Source organism: Macaca nemestrina, chromosome 15 (assembly GCF_043159975.1).
Source record: "Macaca nemestrina isolate mMacNem1 chromosome 15, mMacNem.hap1, whole genome shotgun sequence".
Classification (NCBI taxonomy): Eukaryota; Metazoa; Chordata; class Mammalia; order Primates; family Cercopithecidae; genus Macaca; species Macaca nemestrina.
Window position 1 is genome coordinate 17,521,582 of NC_092139.1, and position 21,622 is coordinate 17,543,203.

The window sequence follows — 21,622 nt, forward strand, 5'->3', positions numbered from 1 at the left end:
TGACCTGTATAGTGAAGGGCTTTGGAGTGATGGCGGTGGGGTGTGCTGCATCAATCTACTTGCCTTGGAGCACATAAATGACTTTGCCTCTCTGAGCCTCACCGATAAAATGGGTACAGAAATGCCATCCTGGTTGGGTGTGGTGGCTCACGCCTGTAATCCCAGCACTTTGGAAGCCCGAGGCAGGGGAATCATGAGGTCAGGAGATAGAGACCATCCTGGCCGACATGGTGAAACAGGTATGGTGGCGAGCACCTGTAGTCCCAGCTACTTGGGAGACTGAGGCAGGGGAATCGTTTGAACCCGGGAGGTAGAGGTCACAGTGAGCCAAGGTCGCTCCACTGCACTCCAGCCTGGAGACAGAGCGAGACTCTGCCAAAAAAAAGAAAAAAAGAAAAAAAAAAAAAAGAAATGCCATCCCAACCTCTTGGGATTCTTGGGACAGTTCGTAGCTTCTCCATAAACAATAGCTGTGAACTACATGAAACCCTTCTGCAAAGGAAATAGAGGAATATTTCCCTGTCTACCCTCACACCTGCTAGGTGTATTCACAAACTCCTGATATTTTTCCTGTTCAGCGGTTTGTCCATCTGTAATCAGTTTCTCAATCATTCTGTACTTAATAGCCGCTTTACCATGAGCCTGTTTTTCTCTGGGATTTAGTTACCTTATCAATGAAATGGGGAGGCTGGGCGAGGTGGGTTGGTCACACCTGTAATCCCAGCACTTTGGGACGCTGAGGCAGAAGGATTGCTTGAGCCCTGGAGTTTGAGACCAGTCTGGGCAACATGGCGAGACCCTGTCTCTACAAAAAATACAAAAATTGGCCGGGCATGGTGACCTGTGCCTGTAGTCCTAGCTACTTGGGAGGCTGAGACAGGAGGATCTCCTGAGCCTGGGAGGCTGAGATTGCAAATGAGCCGAGATTGTGCCGCTGCACTCCAGCCTGGGTGACAGAGTGAGACTCTGTTTCAAAAAAAAAAAAGAAAGTGTGGCGAGTTTTAAATAAATTGATATTTGTATTTATAACAATGCCTCCCAGATAATAAGTGCTCAATAAAAGGTAGCTGTCACGACTGTATTTCTAGCTTTCCTTCCATCAGGGCAGAGGCCTTCCTGGAACAGTTTTGCTGGTAGCCCAGATGTCTAGTTGTTGCCTAGTGACTATTTGTTAACTGGCTGGTCCCACTGTTTTCTTCTCTTTGAAATCTGAAGTCAGGGCCACCAGGTTAGGAATCATTTTCCTTCTTAAAGAATACATGCGCCTCTGTGGGTGGTGTGTTTACATAAGGTGAGACCTGCCTGGTAGCTCACTGAAGTTTCTTTCTACCAGGATTTCTCAGCCTTGGCACTGTCGACTTTGGGCCTGATCATCCTTTGTCTTGGAGCTGTCCTGTGCATTGTAGGATGTTCGGCAGTATCCCTCACCTCTACCCACTAGATGCCTGTCGCAACTCCTCTTCCTGCCCAGTTGTGACAACCAAAAATGTCCCCAGACATTGCCAGATGTCCCCTGGGTGTGCTGATTACTGCTTCCCACTCTTCTAAACACCTGAGCCCTGTAAAAGTGTTTGTTTGATAATGGGAGCGTGTACTGAGCTCCTGTTGTATGCTGGGTACAAGGGATACAGACGTGATCCCTGGCTGGGCAGTGCCTAGAATGCAGTGAATGTTCCATAAATATTGTCATTATCACCCAGTTTCCCCAAAGCCATTAATAAATACTTTCGTTAAATACGTAAACATGATCAGAAATAATTCAGAGGAGTCCAGTGTTTACTGGGTTTCCTGGTTGTTCCTCCATCTCTCTGCAAACCCAGAAGCCTCAGAGACCAAACTTTTACCCTGGTCCTATTTCTGGTCTCCTTTCACTTGGATTTTGGACCATGCCCGTCTACGCGGACGGGATTCCGTCTTCATTCCATTTTATGGCTGCATCACGATGTTTCGCATATGGGCATCAATGTTGCTTCCTGTCTGGTTTTTCTACAAAACCCTGTTGCAGTGGCTACCCCTGTCTGTCCTTCTGTGCACCCATGAGCCCTGCAGACAATAGGACATGTTCTTAGAATCATCCCACTACTATCTGAGTGATGTTAAGCATCTGTCTTTATTTATTTATTTATTTTTGAGATGGCATCTCGCTCTGTCGCCTAGGCTGGAGTACAGTGGCGCAATCTCAGCTCACTGCACTTCAGCCTCCTAGGGTCAAGCGATTTTCCTGCCTCAGCCTCCCCAGTAGGAGTAGCTGGTACCAAAGGTGTGCACCACCACACCCAGCTAATTTTTGTATTTTTAATAGAGACAGGATTTCGTCATGTTGGCTAGGCTAGTCTCGAACTCTTGACCTCAGGTGATCCGCCCGCCTTGGCCTCCCAACGTGTTGGGATTCCAGGTGTAAGCCACCATGCACAGCCACAGCATCTTTACGTGATGGTTGGCCAGGGTAATTTGGGTGACATATTGGGTCTGAACTCTTTGCTTCCTCAAAGGAATGTGACAAGGTGACTGTGGAGGGCCTGTTCCTTTATCCCTGGCGTTTCAGTAGAGAATTTTGCCTTCTTTTTTTTTTTTTTTTTTTTTTTGAGATGGAGTTTTGCTCTGTCGCCCAGGCTGGAGTGCAGTGGTGCAATCTCGGCTCACTGCAAGCTCTGCCTCCCGGGTTCCCGCCTTTCTCCTGCCTCAGCCTCCCAAGTAGCTGGGACTACAGGCACCCGCCACCACGCCCGGCTAATTTTTGTATATGTAGTAGAGATGGGGTTTCACCGTGTTGGCCAGGATGGTCTCGATCTCTGACCTTGTGATCTGCCCACCTCGGCATCCCAAAGTGCTGGGATTACAGGCATGAGCCACCGCGCCTGGCCGAATTTTCCCCCTTCTTTAGGTGACTTTTAGAGATAGCACCCAGGGCAGGTGGGGACCTTGGTTGGTTTGCAGTGGCGTCTCTTCCTTCATCTGCCCCCTTTCTGAAGCTAATTTCCCTTTGCTTCTCCCAACCCACTTCTGTGGTTCAACTGCTGCCAGCACAGAACTGTCTTTTTGTTTCTGAATTGCCCTCTGATGCCGTGATTCCCCATTGCAGTTTGGAAGCCACCATCACTGGAGATTTCTAGAACCCAAGCCAGGCAGGGGCTGGATAAATAGTGCCAACGGGTGCCAGCCACCAGAACCAGCTCCTCAGCCAGCCACAATGTAAAGGCCAAAGGCAACCGGTTTCTCCACATTCTTTGTGGTGTTCTGGTCGAGTTTGAAGGGCCTCATGTACACATGTTGGAGGGAGCCTTTGGGGCCTGGGCCTGCTGAGGGGGTGGGTGGTGGGCAGTGCGTTCTCATAGGGAGTCGGGCCCTGCCTCAGTAAAATTGGAAAGAACTTGGCATTCTTGATCCAGGAAATTCCTGTTGCGATGTTGACGTTTTTCCAGAGGGCCTCATCCCAGCTGGGGAGGAGAAAGGGCCGCAGTTGCAATTGCCTCTAGTTGTTGAGGGCTAAACACTGAATTCATTTGTAAATCAGCCTCTTTTCTGTAGATTGAAGCAATTTCTGTCCTGCCAGGCGAGTTTGGAAGTTCGCCTTTTACATATGAATGTGCCCTTTAATCACCACTTCTGCATTATTGAGAGAGGGTGGAGGAGGCTGTGTCTAGTGGGAAAGGATTATACCTCGAGTATAAAAGATGGGTTTTCTCATTTCTAGGAGAGGGGCATCAGAACTAAAGAGAATCTGAAACAATTACTAAAAATATTAAAAACACCTTCAAAATGCAAACCACAGCTGTTTCCCTCCCCCTAGGCTCCCTTCTGATATTGTCACTTCGGCCAGCAGAACAACTCCAGTTCCTCGTATTTATTCACAATCCCAGGAAATAAATGGCTCTTCGGTGCCCTGCACCGAAGACTTTCAGCTCAGCCGAGCTGCTGTCGAGGGTGATAAATTATAGGTGAAAGCCCGGGGACATGAAGGCAAGTCGCTGGGCTTCAGACTGCCTGATTGCAAAGAGGTGACAGTGTCCTTGCCCCGCCGGGCGACCTAATGTGTACAAGACCGGGGCTGGCCTGGTAAGTGGTGACTCTTAGCCTGTTCTCTTTGCTTCTTCCTCCTCCCCCTGGGAGAGGCCGCTGAGGATCCGGAAGCAGGAATGTCTGCTGTGGGTGAGCCTCTGTTCTCTTTTGAACAAGAGAGGCTAGGCCCTCTGAGCAGCCACACTTTCTCAATGGCAGGTAAGTGCCTCCTCTCGGCGTTCCCTGCCCCTCGCGTGTTCTGTCTCCGAGGTGAAATGCCATTTTCCCCAAGTTGAGAGTGACCTTTCATTCCATGGCCTCATTTCCATTCCAGCCCTCCCTGTCCCGGCTCTGGATAAGAAGTTCCTGTTGATTTGCAGAGATTCTTTAGAAGCACAATTCAGGCCAGTGCAGTCCTCCGGAGAAGCAGGCTCAGCCCGGCAGCTCTGGCAGGGCCAAGTCAGCCAGGGTGCATACCGGTCCTCAAGTTTCTGTGGGTCTAAGAGATGGTCAGCATTGGAGGAAATAATCATTTGCTTATGCGAGCAGTTTTCATTTACAAGTTCCTCCTGGCTTAGGCATTATCTGCTGCGAGGACAATTTTGCCTCCTCCCCACCCTCCAACCTTTGCTCCTGATTTTTTACTTCTGTTCTCCGCCAGGAGGAAATTCCAGACTTTTGTCTCTTTATGATGTAATTACTGGTTGGGGAGGGCCCCAAAGATTCCTGGGGAAGGGAGGCCTGTTTGGGTACCTGCTCTGTGTCTTTGGGAAACGCTTTGAAGTGATTAACCGTGCTCTGCTTTGCTGCTTCTGGGAGAGCAGCAGTGTGTGGTCATGTTTGAAGTAGGCCAAGGGGAGAGGACTGGTGATTACGAAAAGTGTTGCAGAGCAGGCCTCTGCTTTTGACCCTGCCTTCACAGTTCCTGGAGGAAACCTGGAATTTTCAGTCTGATTGAAATGCAGAAATCATGTCCTGGGCTGATTCTGGTCTCCAGTCTACACAGGCCGGCATTTTCCATAGCTTTGAACTTGTGGAATTGATTTAACATGCTTCTTCCAGAAAGCAAGCTGTGTTTTTGGAGTGGGGGTGGTAGTCGGGGAGGAGGTGGAAGAGAAGCAAGAAAAGGAGGAAGAGTGATTGGTTAAAAAATAGAGTTACCTATTAGTTACCGTTGAATGGGTGCTTACTATTTGCCAGGTATTATACTAAGAGCTTTACATGAATTAACTCATTGACTTATTCGATAACTTTACAAGGTACCATTATCTCCATCTCAAAGAACAGAGCACAGAGAGGTTAAGTCGCCTTTTTAAGGTCACACTGCAGGGGAGAGCACAGCCAGGTTCTGCATGCATTTTGACACCAGAGAGCTGATTCCCCACCACTGTGGCATCCTGCCTCTCTGTCGTTTGCAACCTGGCCCATCAGAGCATATGCCCTTGACCTATGGGTCCTGGTCTGCCCGGGACACAGCTAAGCACATGGTTGGTTGCCCTACTCCTGTGGCCGGTCATGCCTGTCTGGGCCTGTGGACCAAGCTTCTCTTTCTGTTCAGGCCCCAGCAGGCTTGCTGTCGACATCATTAAGGAAATTAAACACCCACAAAAACACAAGAAGCTCCCGGCCTTTCAGCTGTGGCCCTTTCCCTTGAGGGAGGAGACAATTCCTTGTAATGGTGTGTCATTTCCTAGCCCCTGGAGAACAGCATGTGCTGTGACTCAGGCGCCGGATGTGGGGGCAGGAGTGGGGTGGGGGGTGGGAGGCCTAGCCTTGATGGAGGCTGGAAAAGGGGAGGTAAGATGGCCCTGGAGCCTCCAGACTATTTCAGGGACTGATGCCACCATTTGGAAATAGGGAGGTGAATATGCTTTCTGGGGGCTGCCTTTGAGAGAACGGTGTCATCAGTGAATGACATGATTTTCCACCTTCTCCCAGTTCCTGGAACTCTTTGTTGGACCTTCCCCACCCCCATACCTCCATCTGCAGTTCAGGGGAAAAAAGGCAAAATGAGAGTGTACTCTTAAATCATAGACCCTAAATTAGGGAGTCCTCTTGCTACAGAGCTGAGGATGAGGCCCTCCTGGTGCGAGGCCTTGTGGTGCAGAGGTTAGAAGCTGGCCCTTGGAGTCCCATTGCCTGGGTTCAAATCCCAGCACTGCTCCTTGGTAGTTTTGTGATCTCAGTCTAGTGACTTATTTTGAACAGTTCCTAGAATATCGCATATAATCAAAGAAACTCTTAGCCCTCTTTGTTTTTTTTTTTTTTTTTTTGAGACCGAGTCTTGCTCTGTCGCCCAGGCTGGAGTGCAGTGGTGTGATCTCGGCTCACTGCAACCTTTACCTCCCTGGTTCAAGCAATTTTCCTGCCTCAGCCTCCTGAGTAGCTGGGATTACAGGTGCATGCCACCATGCCCAGCTAATTTTTTTTGTATTTTTAGTAGAAATGGGATTTCACCACGTTGGCCAGACTGGTCTTGAACTCCTGAACTCAGGCAGTCTCCCAGTCTCCCAAAGTGCTGGGATTGCAGGTGTGAGCCACCACGCCCGGCCAAAACTCTTTTTTTTTTTTTTTTTTTTTGAGACGGAGTCTTGCTCTGTCACCCAGGCTGGAGTGCAGTGGCCGGATCTCAGCTCACTGCAAGCTCCGCCTCCCGGGTTTACGCCATTCTCCTGCCTCAGCCTCCCGAGTAGCTGGGACTACAGGCGCCCGCCACCTCGCCCGGCTATTTTTTTGTATTTTTTAGTAGAGACGGGGTTTCACCGTGTTAGCCGGGATCGTTTCTCGATCTCCTGACCTTGTGATCCGCCCGTCTCGGCCTCCCAAAGTGCTGGGACTACAGGCTTGAGCCACCGCGCCCGGCCCTGGCCAAAACTCTTAGCTCATTATACTCTTGGCTCAGAAAAGCTATAAGCCTGAGTTATCTTGAAGGAAGATGCCCCTTAAATCAAAGACATCCAGGAAATGCTGAGCTCCGGGATGATTTCTGGTGGATCACAAGACATAGGCCTGGGAAGGATCTCCTCACATGCTTGGTTCCTTTTTTTTTTTTTTTTTTTGAGACAAAGTCTTGTTCTGTTGTTCAGGGTGGAGTGCAATGGCATGATCTTGACTCACTGCAACCTCCGCCTCCTGGGTTCAAGCAATTTTCCTGCCTCAGCCTCCTGAGTAGCTGGGATTATAGGCTCCCACCATCACACTCAGTTAATTTTTGTATTTTTAGTAGAGATGGGGTTTCACCATGTTGGTCAGGCTGGTTTCGAACTCCTGACGTCGTGATCTGCCCACCTTGGCCTCCCAAAGTGCTGGAATTAGAGGCGTGAGCCACCGTGCCCGGCCTCGTGCCTGGTTCTTAATACCCAGTAGACCTTCCCATATTGTTACAATTTCAGCAAAATGTCACAAGGAGGGGAAAATTCTGCTGCTTTCTGCTCCATGCCAAGCTGTTTTCCTGAGTCACTGCTCTGTCCTCTCCACAAGGCTGCACTCCTCCCTCACCCACATTAACTCATTCAGAACCACTCATTTTTGTTAGAGGATAGGTGGGAGGCAGAGGGTTGTGAGTGAGCCAGCCCAGTGGGGTCGCAGGTCCTATTCCCTCAGAAAGCAGCAGAAAAGTCTTTCAGATCCAGGGTGAACCAGTGATTCAGTCGACAGTGGCTGTTTGTCATTGTTCCAAGTTTATAGATGAAATGCGCTGAGCAATACATCTTGTCAGAATTAAATCATTAAAGAAGAAAAAATTGACTCAGCTTTCTGGAAAGGGTCCTTATAGAGCCTGGTTACCATGGCTACAGTCGGGCGTACACCCACCAGTCCATCATCACCAGAGGCCCAGCCCCCACTGGAGTGGGGGGCAGTTAAGTCATAATGCCACCCTGCTGTCTCATCCCTCCGAAGGATACTGAATCCAGCAGTCATTTCCTAATTCTTCTCCCTATGAGCCTTCATTGAAATCCCCTGCTGTTGACTGATGTGTCTGTTGTTTGGAACCTATCAAATTTCGACCCCTTGGATACAGCCACTGAACTCTCATCAACTCCAGGGGGAATTGGTGTGTTTGTAACAGCGAATAGAATTGGGGTTTTTATGTTTTGCTGAAGCTAGAAGGTTTGGAATACTCTCAGATGTGGGCATCCTTGGGCTAGGACCCACCTCCCCCTACCTCTTGCTGAGCAGAACCTCAGTTTCCCCCTTTGTTTCCTGGTGGGCTTGGGTGATATTCCCTTGCCAACTCTAAATCGCTTACAAGTATATTAATTTCTAGTGATTTTTTTCCTCTTTCTCATTAAATTAAATAATTTTAATGTTCAAGAGGGACTTTTACATCTTATGGGGGCCCTGAAGTTTTTATTCATTGGAGCTGAGGACACCTTTGCAAAGGTGAAGTAAGCTATGGCTCCATGTACCTAGAAGCTGCACTCCTGTATACAATGATGGCCTGTTCAAGGGTCCCTGGAGCACTGTCTGGCCGTTAAATGAGAACTTCCAGTCTAGTCCCTTTCTCCCCCTCTCTTCCCATTTTGCAGGTGAGGCCCTGAGGCCCTGAGAGGTGGAGACTTGCCTGGGGTTGTTTGCTGTTTAGCCTTATTCTCCAGCCTGGCCCCCTTGCTTGACCTCTATTCCCTGAGTCCTGGACCAACCCCTCACATAGTGTCTGGAAGGTAGAGGCCATTGGCTCTGGCTTGCCAGTGTGGAACAGGATTGTGTAGAGTTGAGAACTCAGACCCAGTCTCCTAAACACATATACATACTCTAGCATTTCTCAAACTAGTGTACCTCCCAGTCTTTGGGAGGACTTGTTAAAACACAGATTGCTGGGCCCTACCCCAGAGTTTCTGATTCTGTAGATCTGGTGTGGGGCCTGAGAATTTGCATTCTTTTTGTTTTGTTTTGTTTTTAAAGATACAGTCTCTCTCTTTCGCCCAGGCTGGAGTGCAGTGGTGCACTCTCGGCTCACTGCAATCTCTGCCTCTTGGCTTCAAGTGATTCTCCCACTTCAGCCTCCCCAGTAGTTGGGACTATAGGCGTGCACCACCACACCTGGCTGATTTTTGTATTTTTAGTAGAGACAGGGTTTCACCATCTTGGCCAGTCTGATCTCGGAACTCCTGACCTCAAGTGATCTGCCTGCCTGAGCCTCCCAAGGTGCTGGGATTACAGGCGTGAGCCACACCGCCTGACCAATTTTCTTTATTTTCCTAACGTCATCCAGGCACATGATAAATACAGTACAAAAGGGTATAGAGTGAAAAATCATCCTTCCCTGGACTCCCTGCTGGCAGTCCTCCCAAGGCAACTAGTAGTCCCCAAGTCGAGCTTTGTTGTAGTTTTGTGTTCATCCGGGAATATTCTAGGTTTGTGCAAACATTGATGTGTATATTAAATCTTTTTTGGGGAGGAATATTGGTCCGTTAATGGTGCTAGATACAGTTTATTTATTATTTATTTTTTTGAGACGGAGTCTTGCTCTGTCACCCAGACTGGAGTGCAGTCATGCAATCTCGGCTCACTGAAACATCTGCCTCCTGGGCTCAGTCGATTCTCCTGCCTCAGCCTCCCAAGTAACTGGGACTACAGGCAAGTGCCACCACACTCAGCTAGTTTTTTGTATTTTTAATAGAGATGGGGTGTCACCATGTTGGCCAGTCTGGTTTCGAACTCCTGACCTCAGGTGATTCACTTGCCTCAGCCTTCCAAAGTGCTGGGATTATAGGTGTGAGTCACCACCCCCAGCCTAATTTTTATATTTTTTGTAGATACAGGGTTTCACCATGTTGCCCAGGTGTTTTTTAATCTTTTTAAATAAGTTTTACATTTTTTTAATTAAAAAATTTTTTTTCAGAGACAGTGTCTCTCTTTTTCACCCAGGCTGGAGTGCTCCGACATGATCATAGTTCACAATACCCTCGAACTCCTGGGCTCAAGCAGTCCTTCCTCCTCGGCCTCCCAAAGTGCTGGGATTACAGGTGTGAGCGCCGTGTCCGACCATGTAACTGTAATCTATTCTTAGAGCAGTCTTCTGTTTGCAGACGTTTGTTTCAAGCGCTTTGGGTACAGCCCACAGTGCTGCAGTGCAGTCATCTTGCCTTTGCTCCTTTTCTACTATTTTGTAGAATGTGTTTCTAGAGGAGATTGTTGGGTCAAAGGCCAAGTGGAGAAAAAGTTTTCAGGAACAGTGGTGGAAGTCGGGTGAGGACCCATGTGGGAGGTTTCTCTGGGGGAATATGCTCACCCCGGGCTGCACCTCTCTCTCTCTCTCTCTCTCTTTTTTTTTTGAGAGGGAGACTCGCTCTGTTGCCCAGACTGGAGTGCAGTGATGTGATCTTGGCTCACAGCAACCTCTGACTCCAGGGTTCAAGTGATTATCCTGCCCCGGCCTCCCAAGTAGCTGGGATTATGGGCATGCGCTACCACGCCTTGCTAATTTTTGTATTTTCAGTACAAAAGTATGGGGTTTCGCCATGTTGGCTAGGCTGACCTCTGTGTCTCTTTTTGTGAGTTTTCCCACTAACTAGCTGCTGTGTGCCTTTGGTCCAGTGCTTTGGGCTCTCTGGGCCTCCCTTTTGATGTCTGTGGTTTGATCTCTGGACTCTCAGGTCTGTTCACTCTCAAGGTACCTGTTGTTAGCATTTAATTTCTACTCATGACTGGGTCTCCACACAGCACCCTGAATATTTGTTCAGGATTGTCCAGAAGCTTTCACGGTGAGGCTGGAGAGTTCCATCCCGTGGATTGGGTTTTGAGAAAGAGTTCTCTGTCTTCCTTTGTGAATCTGCTGGAAGATGCTTTGCCTTTTCACCAAAATCAACCACTAGGAGGCCTTGCGTGAACCACATTGGATGCTGTCAGTCTGCCGTCCGCGACTCTGCTGCAGGCAGGGAGACAGGTGCACCATGCAGCCTACATGCTGAGTGATAAAACTGGGGCAGGAGCATCTTTGGTAATTGACATCTTTCCGGATTTCACATCCCATCCCACCCTATCCTCCTGTGGTCTTGGCACAGCTCACCCCTCTTGTGGTATTCGTAGCTTTCGTTCCTCAGGATGTCAGTTGCACCAGGCTGTGTCATTATGTCGTCCCTAAGTTACCAAGACCACCATGCGGCATGGTGGATTCAAGTCCTTGGAGGTGAAGATTGAGTGGATGGTAGTAGAAGTGTACATGTGTTTTTTTTTTTTTATTATCATTTTTGAGACAGAGTCTCAGTTTTGTCGCCCAGGCTTGAGTTGCAATGGCATGATCTCAGCTCATTGCAACCTCTGCCTCCCTAGTTCAAGGGATTCTCCTGCCTCAATCTCCCAAGTAGCTGGGATTACATGCGTTTGCCACCACACCCAGCTAATTTTTTTTGTATTTTTAGTAGAGACGGGGTTTTACCATGTTGGCCAGGCTGGTCTTGATCTCGTGACCTCCCGCCATTGTTTGTGAAAACTTTTTCTCCACTTGGCCTTTGATCCAACAGTCTCCTCTAGAAACACTTTCTACAAATACAGTGGAAAAGGAGCAAAGGCAAGATGACTGCACTGTGGGCTGTACCCAAAGCACTTGAAACAAACATCTGCAAACAGAGGACTGGTTTTACTATGTTGGCCCAGCTGGTCTTGATCTTGTTACCATGGTTTTACCATGTTGGCCAGGCCGGTCTTCATCTTGTGACCTCAGATGATCCGCCTGCCTCGGCCTCCAAAGGTGCTGGGGTTTACAGGTGTGAGCCAGTGTGCTTGACTGAAGTGTACATGTGTTTAAATGAAATGCTGAAAGATGAAAACAAGGGGTGCATGAACAAGAGTGGGGCTGGCATTTTCCAGGTGAGAATCCACAAGGATGTAATTTGTATTGATCTTTTTGGAGGAGGGTCTCAAACACAAGGCCCAGTGGCGGTGGGGCCACGGAAACCTCCCAGTGGGTGGGGTGTGTTCTTTTCACACAGTTACAGTACATAGCCTATTAAATACGAATAAATGATGTTGTTTTCCACAAAGGAGAATGTGTGCCTTCATTTCCTTGAAGTATGTAGCCTTCCTGATCTATCTTCTTTGGTTTCCTGTTTTTGCAATCAGGCGTGGGCATGGAGAAGTCATGTTTATCTGGGGTAAGAACAACACTGGTGCCTGTGTGACTCTTGGCAGGTTGGCGTCGGTCTCATCAGCAGGGACATAGTGGGGAAGAGTGGTGATTGCGCATGTTTCCATCTAAAAGTGGGGTACTCAGCTCTATCTGGTGCTTTGGGGGCCTGCAGGTCCTAATTTGTTTTTTTTTTTTTTTTTTTCCGAGTCGGAGGCTTGCCCTGTTGCCCAGGCTGGAGTGCAGTGGTATAATCTCGGCGCACTGAAACCTCAGCCTCCCGGGTTCAAGCAGTTCTCCTGCCTCAGCCTCTTCAGTAGCTGGGATTAAAGGCATGTGCCACTACACCCGGCTAATTTTTGTACTCTTGGTAGAGATGGGGTTTCACCATGTTTGGCCAGGCTGGTCTTGAACTCTTGACCTTGTGATCTGCCCACTTTGGCCTCCCAAAGTGCTGTGATTACAGGTGTGAGCCACTGTGCCCAGCCCTCCTAATCTGTTTTTTTAAGAAAAGCGAAAAATCTAGGTTATTACACGAAGTTTCCTGATTTTTGCATCTTGGCAACAAATTAAGATTTTTACAAAAATGTTATATAGGTCGAAGAAATGCTTGTCTGACTGTTGAGGCAGACAGCCAAGAAGGGGGCACGTATATTCTGGGAGGAGGAACACTGAAGTGGCTTCGGGTTTGGGGGACAGAATGCACTCTGTTCCCACACTCTGTTCCTCCACACCTCCTCGCTGTGGGGCCCAGGCCTCCCTGACTGCTTTAAAACGTGTGGTCCTGTGTCTCTTTCAGATCCTGGCTCTGCAGAGAGAACAGCCCAGAAAAGAAAGTTCCCCAGCCCTCCACATTCTTCCAATGGCCACTCGCCGCAGGACACATCAACAAGCCCCATTAAAAAGAAAAAGAAACCTGGCTTACTGAACAGTAACAATAAGGAGCAGGTAAAGCAGCTGCCTGGAACAGAGTCCTCACTGCCGGGACAGAGGCCAGCCAGTAGCGCTGAACCTCTCTGGGTCCTTGTAAACGCCAGCTTTCTTGGCATTGAGCTAGCTGCCTTGCACTGGCTGTCATTTGCCTTGGAGAAAAAAAGGTGGCTCAAAATGGGCCTGTATAGAAATTTCCAGTGGGTTTTCAGATCTGTTTTGGGGACGGAGCAGGGACCCAGATGTGATGAGGGTATATAATTCTTTAGGGTTTGGGGCATTTCCTTGTATTAGTTTTTTTTTTTTTTTCATGCTTTTAGGACTGTTTCTCCCATGTGGCCTGAGGAGTTTTCCCCTCCTGGGCCATGTCCATAGGACTAGTTCTCAGCTCTATCTGGAAGTGGTTGCTTGGCTGAGGCAAGTTCCCTTCTGGCCTCAGTTTTCTCATCTGTAAAATGAAGGGTTTAGAGGCCGGGTGTGGTGACTCACGCCTGTAACCCCAGCACTTTGGGAGGCTGAGGTGGGTGGATCACGAGGTCAAGAGATGGAGACCATCCTAGTCAACATGGTGAAACCCCGTCTGTACTAAAAATACAAAAAAATTAGCTGGGTGTGGTTGCACGCGCCTGTAGTCCCAGCTACTCAGGAGGCTGAGGCAGGAGAATCGCTTGAACCTGAGAGACGGAGGTTGCAGTGAGCCAAGATCGCGCTACTGCACTCCAGCCTGGTGACAGAGCGAGACTCCATCTCAGAAAAACAAAAAAAAAAAAAAAAGAAGGGTTTAGGTCTCCGTTAAGAGGCATTGCCAGGGGCAGACTTAGGTAATTGGTCACAGTTCCTTTTCATGGAAGCACACGGGATTCTTTCCAGAACCCACCCTCCCTTGGCAGCTAGCACCAGTCAGCTAGATAGGAAAAATCCGTTCACTGTTTGGATCTTTTCTAAGGGACCTTCCGGCTTTAGAATTCCCTGGGGCAGGCTAGATACTCTTCCGATTACAAAAATGGAGAGGCATTTTAGTGGACTTACTGGTGGATTGTATCTATCCCCCTGGACTATGAAGTCAGATCTCATAGCACTGAAGGAAACAGTGTCCCACTGGTTCTGATGCCACTTGTTCTTCAGCAGTGATTCCTAGGGATGCATTCATCCATTTTGTGCATTATTGAGTAGAGGAGTGGGCCCTGGGGATGGAAAGTTGAATTAAACAAGATTGTTGCTTCCATGGAAGGAGACGTAGCAACGGTTAAATACCCAGGCCTGTGAGAGGTGTGTGTTTCTGAGCATGAATCTATTTTCACTCTCAAAATTACATAGTGAAATGCCAGCCCTGCTTTTGCTGTGTGGCTGTGGGCAAGTTAACCTCTTTTGTGCCTAGTTTTCTCATCTACTGAAATGGGGATAATGATACTACTACCATAAATTTCACAGGGTTGTGAATATTGAGCTAAATGCCATAAATAGCAATATTAAAAATGAAACATAAAGTCAGTTTCTCTGCTAAGTAGAATAATCATACAATCTATATATGAAATAAACAATTCCTGTAAAAATGCTCATGTCCGGCCGGGCGCGGTGGCTCATGCCTGTAATCCCAGCACTTTGGGAGGCCGAGGCGAATGGATCACCTGAGGTCAGGAGTTCAAGACGAGCCTGGCCAATGTGGCAAGAACCCCGTCCCTACTAAAAATACAAAAAATTAGCCAGGCGTGGTAGCGTGCGCCTGTAAATCGCTTGAACCTGGGAGGTGGAGCTTGCAGTGAGCTGAGATGGCGCCACTGCACTCCAGCCTGGGTGACAGCGAGACTCCATCTCAAACAAACAAACAAACAAACAAAAAAAACCTCATGTCGAAGATGGTAGCCACAGGTCACATGTGGCTCTTCAGTACTTGAAAATGGCAAGTGACTGAGGAACTGAGTTTTCCAATTTTTTTTTTTTGAGATGGAGTCTTGTTCTGTCACCCAGGCTGGAGTGCAGTGGTATGATCTTGGCTCACTGCAACCTCCACCTCCCAGGTTCAAGCAATTCTCCTCCCTCAACCTCCTGAATAGCTGGGATTATAGGCATCTGCCACTGCACCCAGTTAAATTTTTTATTTTTAGTAGAGATGGGGTTTCTCCATCTTGGCCAGGCTGCTCTCGAACTCCTGACCGTGTGATCCACCTGCCTTAGCCTCCCAAAGTGATGGAATTACAGGCGTGAGCCACCGCGCCTGGCCTTATTTTTTTTTTTGAGACGGAGTTTCACTCTTGTTGCTGAGGTTGGAGTGCAATGGCGCGATCTTGGCTTTCTGCAACTTCTGCCTCCCAGGTTCAAGCGATTCTTGTGTCTCAGCCTCTGCGTAGCTGGGAATACAGGCGCCTGCCACCATGCCCAGCTAATTTTTGTATTTTCAGTAGAGATGGGGTTTCACCATGCTGGCCAGGCTGGTCTTGAATTCCTGACCTTAGGCGTAAGCCACTGTGCCTGGCCTACCCTCTTTTAAGAGATGGGGTCTTGCTATATTGCTCAAGTTAGACACTCAAGTTATCCTCCTGCCTCAGCCTCCTGAGTACCTGGGCTCTCCGGGGTTCCTTTATTTATTTGTTTATTTTTTGAGACGGAGTTTCTCTCTCATTGCCCAGGCTGGAGTACAATGGTGCAATCTCAGCTCACTGCAACCTGCGCCTCCTGGGTTCAAGCGATTCTCCTGCCTCAGCCTCCTGAGTAGCTGGGATTACAGGCATGCGCCACCACACCTGGCTAATTTTTTTTTTTTGTATGTTTAGTAGAGACGGGGTTTCGCCATGTTGGCCAGGCTGGTCTCGAACTCCTGACCCTAGGTAATCCACCCTCCTCGGCCTCCCAAAGTGCTGGGATTACAGGCGTGAGCTACTGCGCCTGACCAAGTTCCGGGGTCCCTTTTTATAAGGGCACTAATCCCATTCATGAGGGCAGGGCCCTGATCACCTCTCAAGGCCCCACTTCTCTAATGCCATCACCTTGAGGTTAGAATGTCAACATAGAAATTTGGGAGGCACACAAGCATTCAGACCATAGCACTCAGCAAAATCTAGCAACAGCTGGAGCTAAGTCAAGCCTGCCCTTTTAGACACAGGCCTGTGGTTGATTGTTTGCCACACTCCCCACCCTTCCCTGTCGTCTCTGAATTTCTTGCCATGTCCATGTTCTTTTGACTTTGGCATATGTGAAGATTCTCCACTGTCTTCCTCTTTTTCTTCACTTTAGTTTCTCTTCTTCGTTCCATTGTTCTAGAAAGAAAGCCATTCGCACCTTATAAAGAGCAAATAGGCTGGGCGTGGTGGCTCAGGACTATAATCCCAGCTACTTGGGAGGCTGAGGCAGGAGAATCCCTTGAACCTGGAAGGCAGAGGTTGCAGTGAGCTGAGACTGTGTCACTGCACTGCAGCCTGGGCGACAGAGTGAGACTCTGTCTCAAAAAAAAAGAAAAAAAAAGACAAATAATTCATATTCCATTTGGATAGAGATGTTTTATTACCATGTGGAAATATGGGATGAGTTTTAAGTTTGGTCCCTATTCCACCCATTTATCATATATTAGGAATTCATTTTAGGGAACTTTATTTTTATTTTTTGAGACAGGTTCTCACTCTGCTGCCCAGGCTGGAGTGCAGTGACATGATCATGGCTCGCTGCAACCTCAACCTCCCCGGCTCTGCAGCCTCGACCTCCCCAGCTCAAGCAGTTCTCTCTTCCCTCAGCCTCCCAAGTAGCTGGGACTTTCAGCCCCTTTTGGCACACCGGGTTGGTTTTTTGATTTTGTTATAGAGATGGGGTCTCACTTTCTTGCCCAGGCTGGTCTCGAACTCCTGGGCTGAAGTGATTCTCCTGCTTCAACTTCCCAAAGTGTTGGGATTACAGGCGTGAACCACTGCACCGGGCCAGAAGTTTAAAGAAGAGCTTTAAAACACATTTTATTTTCAGGGTTTAAAAGCATCCTAAGGTTTACCATGCATTTTCTGAAGACCTTTGGTCCAGTGTTTTCACCCTTTGGAGGGTTTGAGAATGTATGGGAAGATGCTCCCGGCGTTTTGTGAAGGAGGGTCAGGTTGCTAAATGGATGTCCTGTAGTATATGGGGCAAGAAATACCTTGCCCAAAATGACGTCAGGGTCTTTACAGATAAATACCACTCTGCTCTTTAGTTCTGACACATTTGAGTTCAAACGTCCTTTTGGGAGGTGTTTTGGTTTTTTCCCCTTGCATTAAAGGATTGAGAAATAACGTGCCAGCAGATTTGTACAGAATGGCCTTAGGTGTGTCTTTGATCAAATAACAGCAAAGAAATGATGGGGCCCCTCTTCACCTTCTCTGAGTATAGGGTGTCTACATATCATGAATGAGTGGCTAGTACTTATTTTCTTGGGCCCACACATTGTCCTAAAAACTAAGACATTTCACAGAAGTCTTTCTTTTCTTTCTTTGTTTCTTTCTTTTCTTTTTTTTTTTTAAAGAGACAAGGCTTTGCAGGGCCAGGCTTGGTGGCTCATGCCTGTAATCCCAGCACTTTGGGAGGCTAAGGTAGGTGGATCACCTGAGGCCAGGAGTTCGAGACCAGCCTGAATAACATGGTGAAACCTTTGTCTCTACTAAAAATACAAAAATTAGCCAAGCGTGGTGGTGCACACCTGTAATCCCGGCTGCTCGGGAGGCTGAGACACGAGAATCACTTGAACCTCGGATGTTGTAGTGAACCAATATCACACCACTGCACTCCAGCCTGGCTGACAGAGTGAGACTCTGTATCAGGGGAAAAAAAAAAAAAAAAAGAGACAGGGCTTTGCTCTATTGCCGAGGCTGCTGGAGTACAGTGGTGTCATTGTGGCTCACTGCAGCCTTGACCTCCTGGGCTCAAGCAGTCCTCCCACCTCCGCCTCCCAAGTAGCTGGGTCTACAGGTGTGCCCCACCATGCCTGGCTAATTTTTTTTTTTTTTTTTAACTTTTTGTAGATACAAGGTCTTGTTGCCCAGGCTGGTCTCAAACTCCTGGGCTCAAGCTATTCTCCCACTTCATTCTCCCAGATTGGTGGGATTCCAGGCGTGAACCACTGCACCAGGCCCACAGAAGTCTTTTGTTTGGCTGAGACAGTGTATTAACAGTTGAGACAGTTCAGGGGAGTGCAGGGATTGCCAGTTTCTCCCCAAGGTCAGGCAACACTAGGAGTGTGTGTGTTTGCCCAACTCGCTGGATCACTGGAGCTGAGTGGGTGCTGCCTCTGTAAGTTGGGTCTGAGCTCTGCCCAGCCCTGCTGTCTTCCCCACTTTGAGGTTGAATGCCAGTGCATCCTCACACTCCAGGGCTAGGTGGTTTTTTCTTACATACTTCACAGTATTCGTGCTTTTACCAGATGTAGGAGAATGAGAGGTGAAGCTATGGTTTTTTTCACTCAGGTATGGCCTCTGTGTGGCCTCTGTAGGAACTGGAGTCTATGGTCCTCATACTCCACACATGGACCTTGTGTTCACACACAGCCAGAGAACCCATACTCTGGTTTATGTAGACCAGGTGTCTGCAACTACAGACTGTGGGCCAGATGCTGCCTGAAGCCTGTGTTTGTAAAGTTTTATTGGCACACAGCTACAGTCATTCACTTATGTACTATCTGTGCGTGCTTTTGCGCTACAGTGGCCAAATTGAGTATTCGCAATAGAGACCTAATGGCCTGCAAAGCCTCAAGTATTTACTATCCTTATAGAAGCCTTTATAGGAAAAGTTTGCCGTTTCCTGGTATCATTGAAGGTATTCCAGAAGCAAATAGACAGGGCCTTTTCTATTTTCTTGTTAGCCAGCCTGTGGAAGGAGTAGGGAAATAAGAAGATTTTCTCTTCTGCAGTATCCCATAATAACCTGCAAATATTCCATGATAACACAGGTTGCAACCTGTTTCCCTAGTTATCAGACTGGTAACACATACTATACATGTAGGGGAAAAAAATAATAACTCAGAAATGATTTGCTTTCCCTTTATAAAATGTTCCATATTTGTTATCAGATTATTTTTATGGAACAGGAAACACTTACAAGCAGCAGATAAGGAAAATATCTGATTGATAAGGAGATTAACCAGGCATCTAGCTCTCAGCAACTGCTGCTGCTTCAGGAAAGGAGAAAATCTTCTGAAAAGAGTATGGAGCAGCCAGGCTGTCCTCAGGATCCTCCTAGGGGCACCCAGCCCCAGCCAGAGGGTAGTGGGGTTGGGAGGGGAGCACCAGGAGAAACTTAATTCTGAAGGATCAGTACCTCGGCTAATATCAGACAGAGAGGACTTGAGTTGCTGGTTAGGGAGATGAGCAGTCATATTTGATTCTTCCAGCTTCTCTTTTTTTGTGACAGAGTCTCGCTCTGTTGCCCAGGCTGGAGTGCGATGGTGCGATCTTGGCTCACCACAACCTCTGCCTCCCGGGTTCAAGCACTTCTTCCTGCCTCAGCCTCCTGAGTAGCTGGGACCACAGGCACCCACCTGTAGTTTTAGTAGAGACGGGGTTTCACCATGTTGGCCAGGCTGGTCTCGAGCTCCTGACCTCAGGTGATCCACCCGCCTTGGCTTCCCAAAGTGCTGGGATTACAGGCGTAACCCACTGCGCCTGGCCGATTCTTCTAGCTTCTTAACAACTCTTCCTATCCTATTATTAACTTACTGAAAAGAAGTCAGATACTGAAAATACAGCTTAGTGTTATCTTACAAAAACCACAGTAGCATCCTTGAAGACCCCACTGAGGTTAGAAATAGTTCTGAAAAAAAGAAAAAGAAAAAAAAAGAAAGAAAAAAGGGAAATAATTCTGCATGCTTGGTATGTATAGTTTATCTTTCAACAGGAATTCCCCGCCCTCTCTTCCCCTTCCTGCTGCTCCTCCCCCATCTCCTCTTCAGCATCCGCATACCCCTACAATAAATTCAAAGCAACCGTTTTCCTAGGCAGATAGCAGACCCTCTACATTAGTGGTTCTCAACTAGGGACAGTTTTGCCCTCCAAGGGACATTGGGCAAAGTCTGGAGACATTTTTGGTTGTCCTAATTTTATGTGTGTGACAATGTTAGAGTGTTACTGGAATCTAGCCAGGTATGCTATCTGCCCTGCAATGCATAGGACGTCTCCCACAACAAAGACTTTTCTGGCGTCCAGTGTCACCAGTACCAAGGTTGAGAGCCCGTGCTCTGGATGCTGTTCATGTCCCCTTCTGTCAGGTTTTTAGTAGTCATCTTATATTTCAGATGTTTTTTCCCTCTAGGTTTGTGCATTAAGCTGAATTTAGTTTGCATTACAGATAATGTTCTCTGAGGGGGTCTCTAAGTCAACGCAGGCTCTCCTGGATTCAGCATTGTCTTGTGAGGGCTATAGGGAAGAGAGGGTGTGCTGGGAGACCCAGGTTTGAGTCTTTGCTCTGGGCTCCAAGGTCAGATAAATCTCTTTAACCAAGTAACCAAGTTTTTCTACATGTCAAGTAAGACTAGTACGGGCTGGGTATCCCTTATTCATGCTTGGGACCAGAAGTGTTTTTTAGTTTTTATTTGTTTATTTTTTAATTTGGAATATTTGCATATATACATAGTGAGATATCTCAAGATGGGACCCAAGCCTAAACACGTAGATATATATTTTTTTGAGATGATGATGTCTTGCCCTGTCACCCAGGCTGGAGTGCAGTGGCCTAATCTTGACTCAACTGCAACCTCTGCCTCCTGGGTTGAAGCCATTCTCCTGCCTCAGCCTCCTGAGTAGCTGGGATTACAGGCATGTGCCACCATGCCTTAATGCACAGGTTTGTGCATTAATTTTTATATTTTTTGTAGAGATAGAGTTTCACCATGTTGCCTAGGCTGTTCTGGAACTCCTGACCTCAGGTGATCCACCCGTCTCGGCCTCCCAAAGTGCTGATGTTACAGGCGTGAGCCACTGTGCCTGGTCTAAACTTAAAATTCATTTATGTTTCATACATACTATATTAGTTTGTTTGTTCTCATGCTGCTAATAAAGACATACCCGAGACTGGGTAATGTGTATAAAGGAAGGCAGTTTGACTCACAGTTCAGCATGGCTGGGGAGGCCTCAAGAAACTTAAAATCAAGGTGGGGAAGGGAAGCAAACACGTCCTTCACATGGCTGCTTCAAGGAGAAATGCAGAGAGAAGAGGGGGAAAAGCTCCTTATAAAACCATCAGATCCTGTGAGAACTATCACCAGAACATCATGGAGGTAACCACTTCCATGATTCAATTACCTCCCACCGGCTCCCTCCCATGACATGTGGGGATTATGGGAATTACAATTCAAGATAAGATTTGGGTGGGGATGCAGCCAAACCATATCACATACCTTATACATATAGCCTGAAGGTAAATTTATACAATATTTTAAATAATATATGTGACTCATCACAAGAGGTCAGATGTGGAATTTTCCACTTGTGGCTTCATGTTAGTGCTCAAAAACTTAAGGATTTTGGAGCATTTTTGATTTCTGATTTTCTCATTAGGGAGTGCTCTTAGTACCTTTTTGGGTGATTGTCAGGATAAAATGAAGATGGTGTGCAACAGCATGCTGAAAATGTAACATGAAAAAATATTGTAGCAGTGATATTGGTATTCCCTGGAAACCAAGTA

The 21,622-nt window shown here is 47.6% G+C and overlaps 1 protein-coding gene across 19 annotated transcripts in view; it reads left to right on the forward strand.

Annotated features, from left to right (window-relative positions):
- LOC105496495 (zinc finger MYND-type containing 8) overlaps window positions 1-21,622 on the forward strand; it is a 149,032-nt gene that overhangs the window by 33,709 nt on the left and 93,701 nt on the right. For 16 of the 19 annotated variants that reach the window (XM_011766973.2, XM_011766982.2, XM_011766987.2 and 13 more), the window contains one exon: window positions 12,867-13,015. In XM_011766973.2, the coding sequence (XP_011765275.2) occupies window positions 12,867-13,015 (149 nt within the window). Of the gene's footprint in view, window positions 1-4,034; window positions 4,057-4,096; window positions 4,219-12,866; window positions 13,016-21,622 lie in introns of those variants that run through there. The other 3 variants (XM_024797511.2, XM_071079173.1, XM_024797521.2) reach the window with 2 other exon arrangements.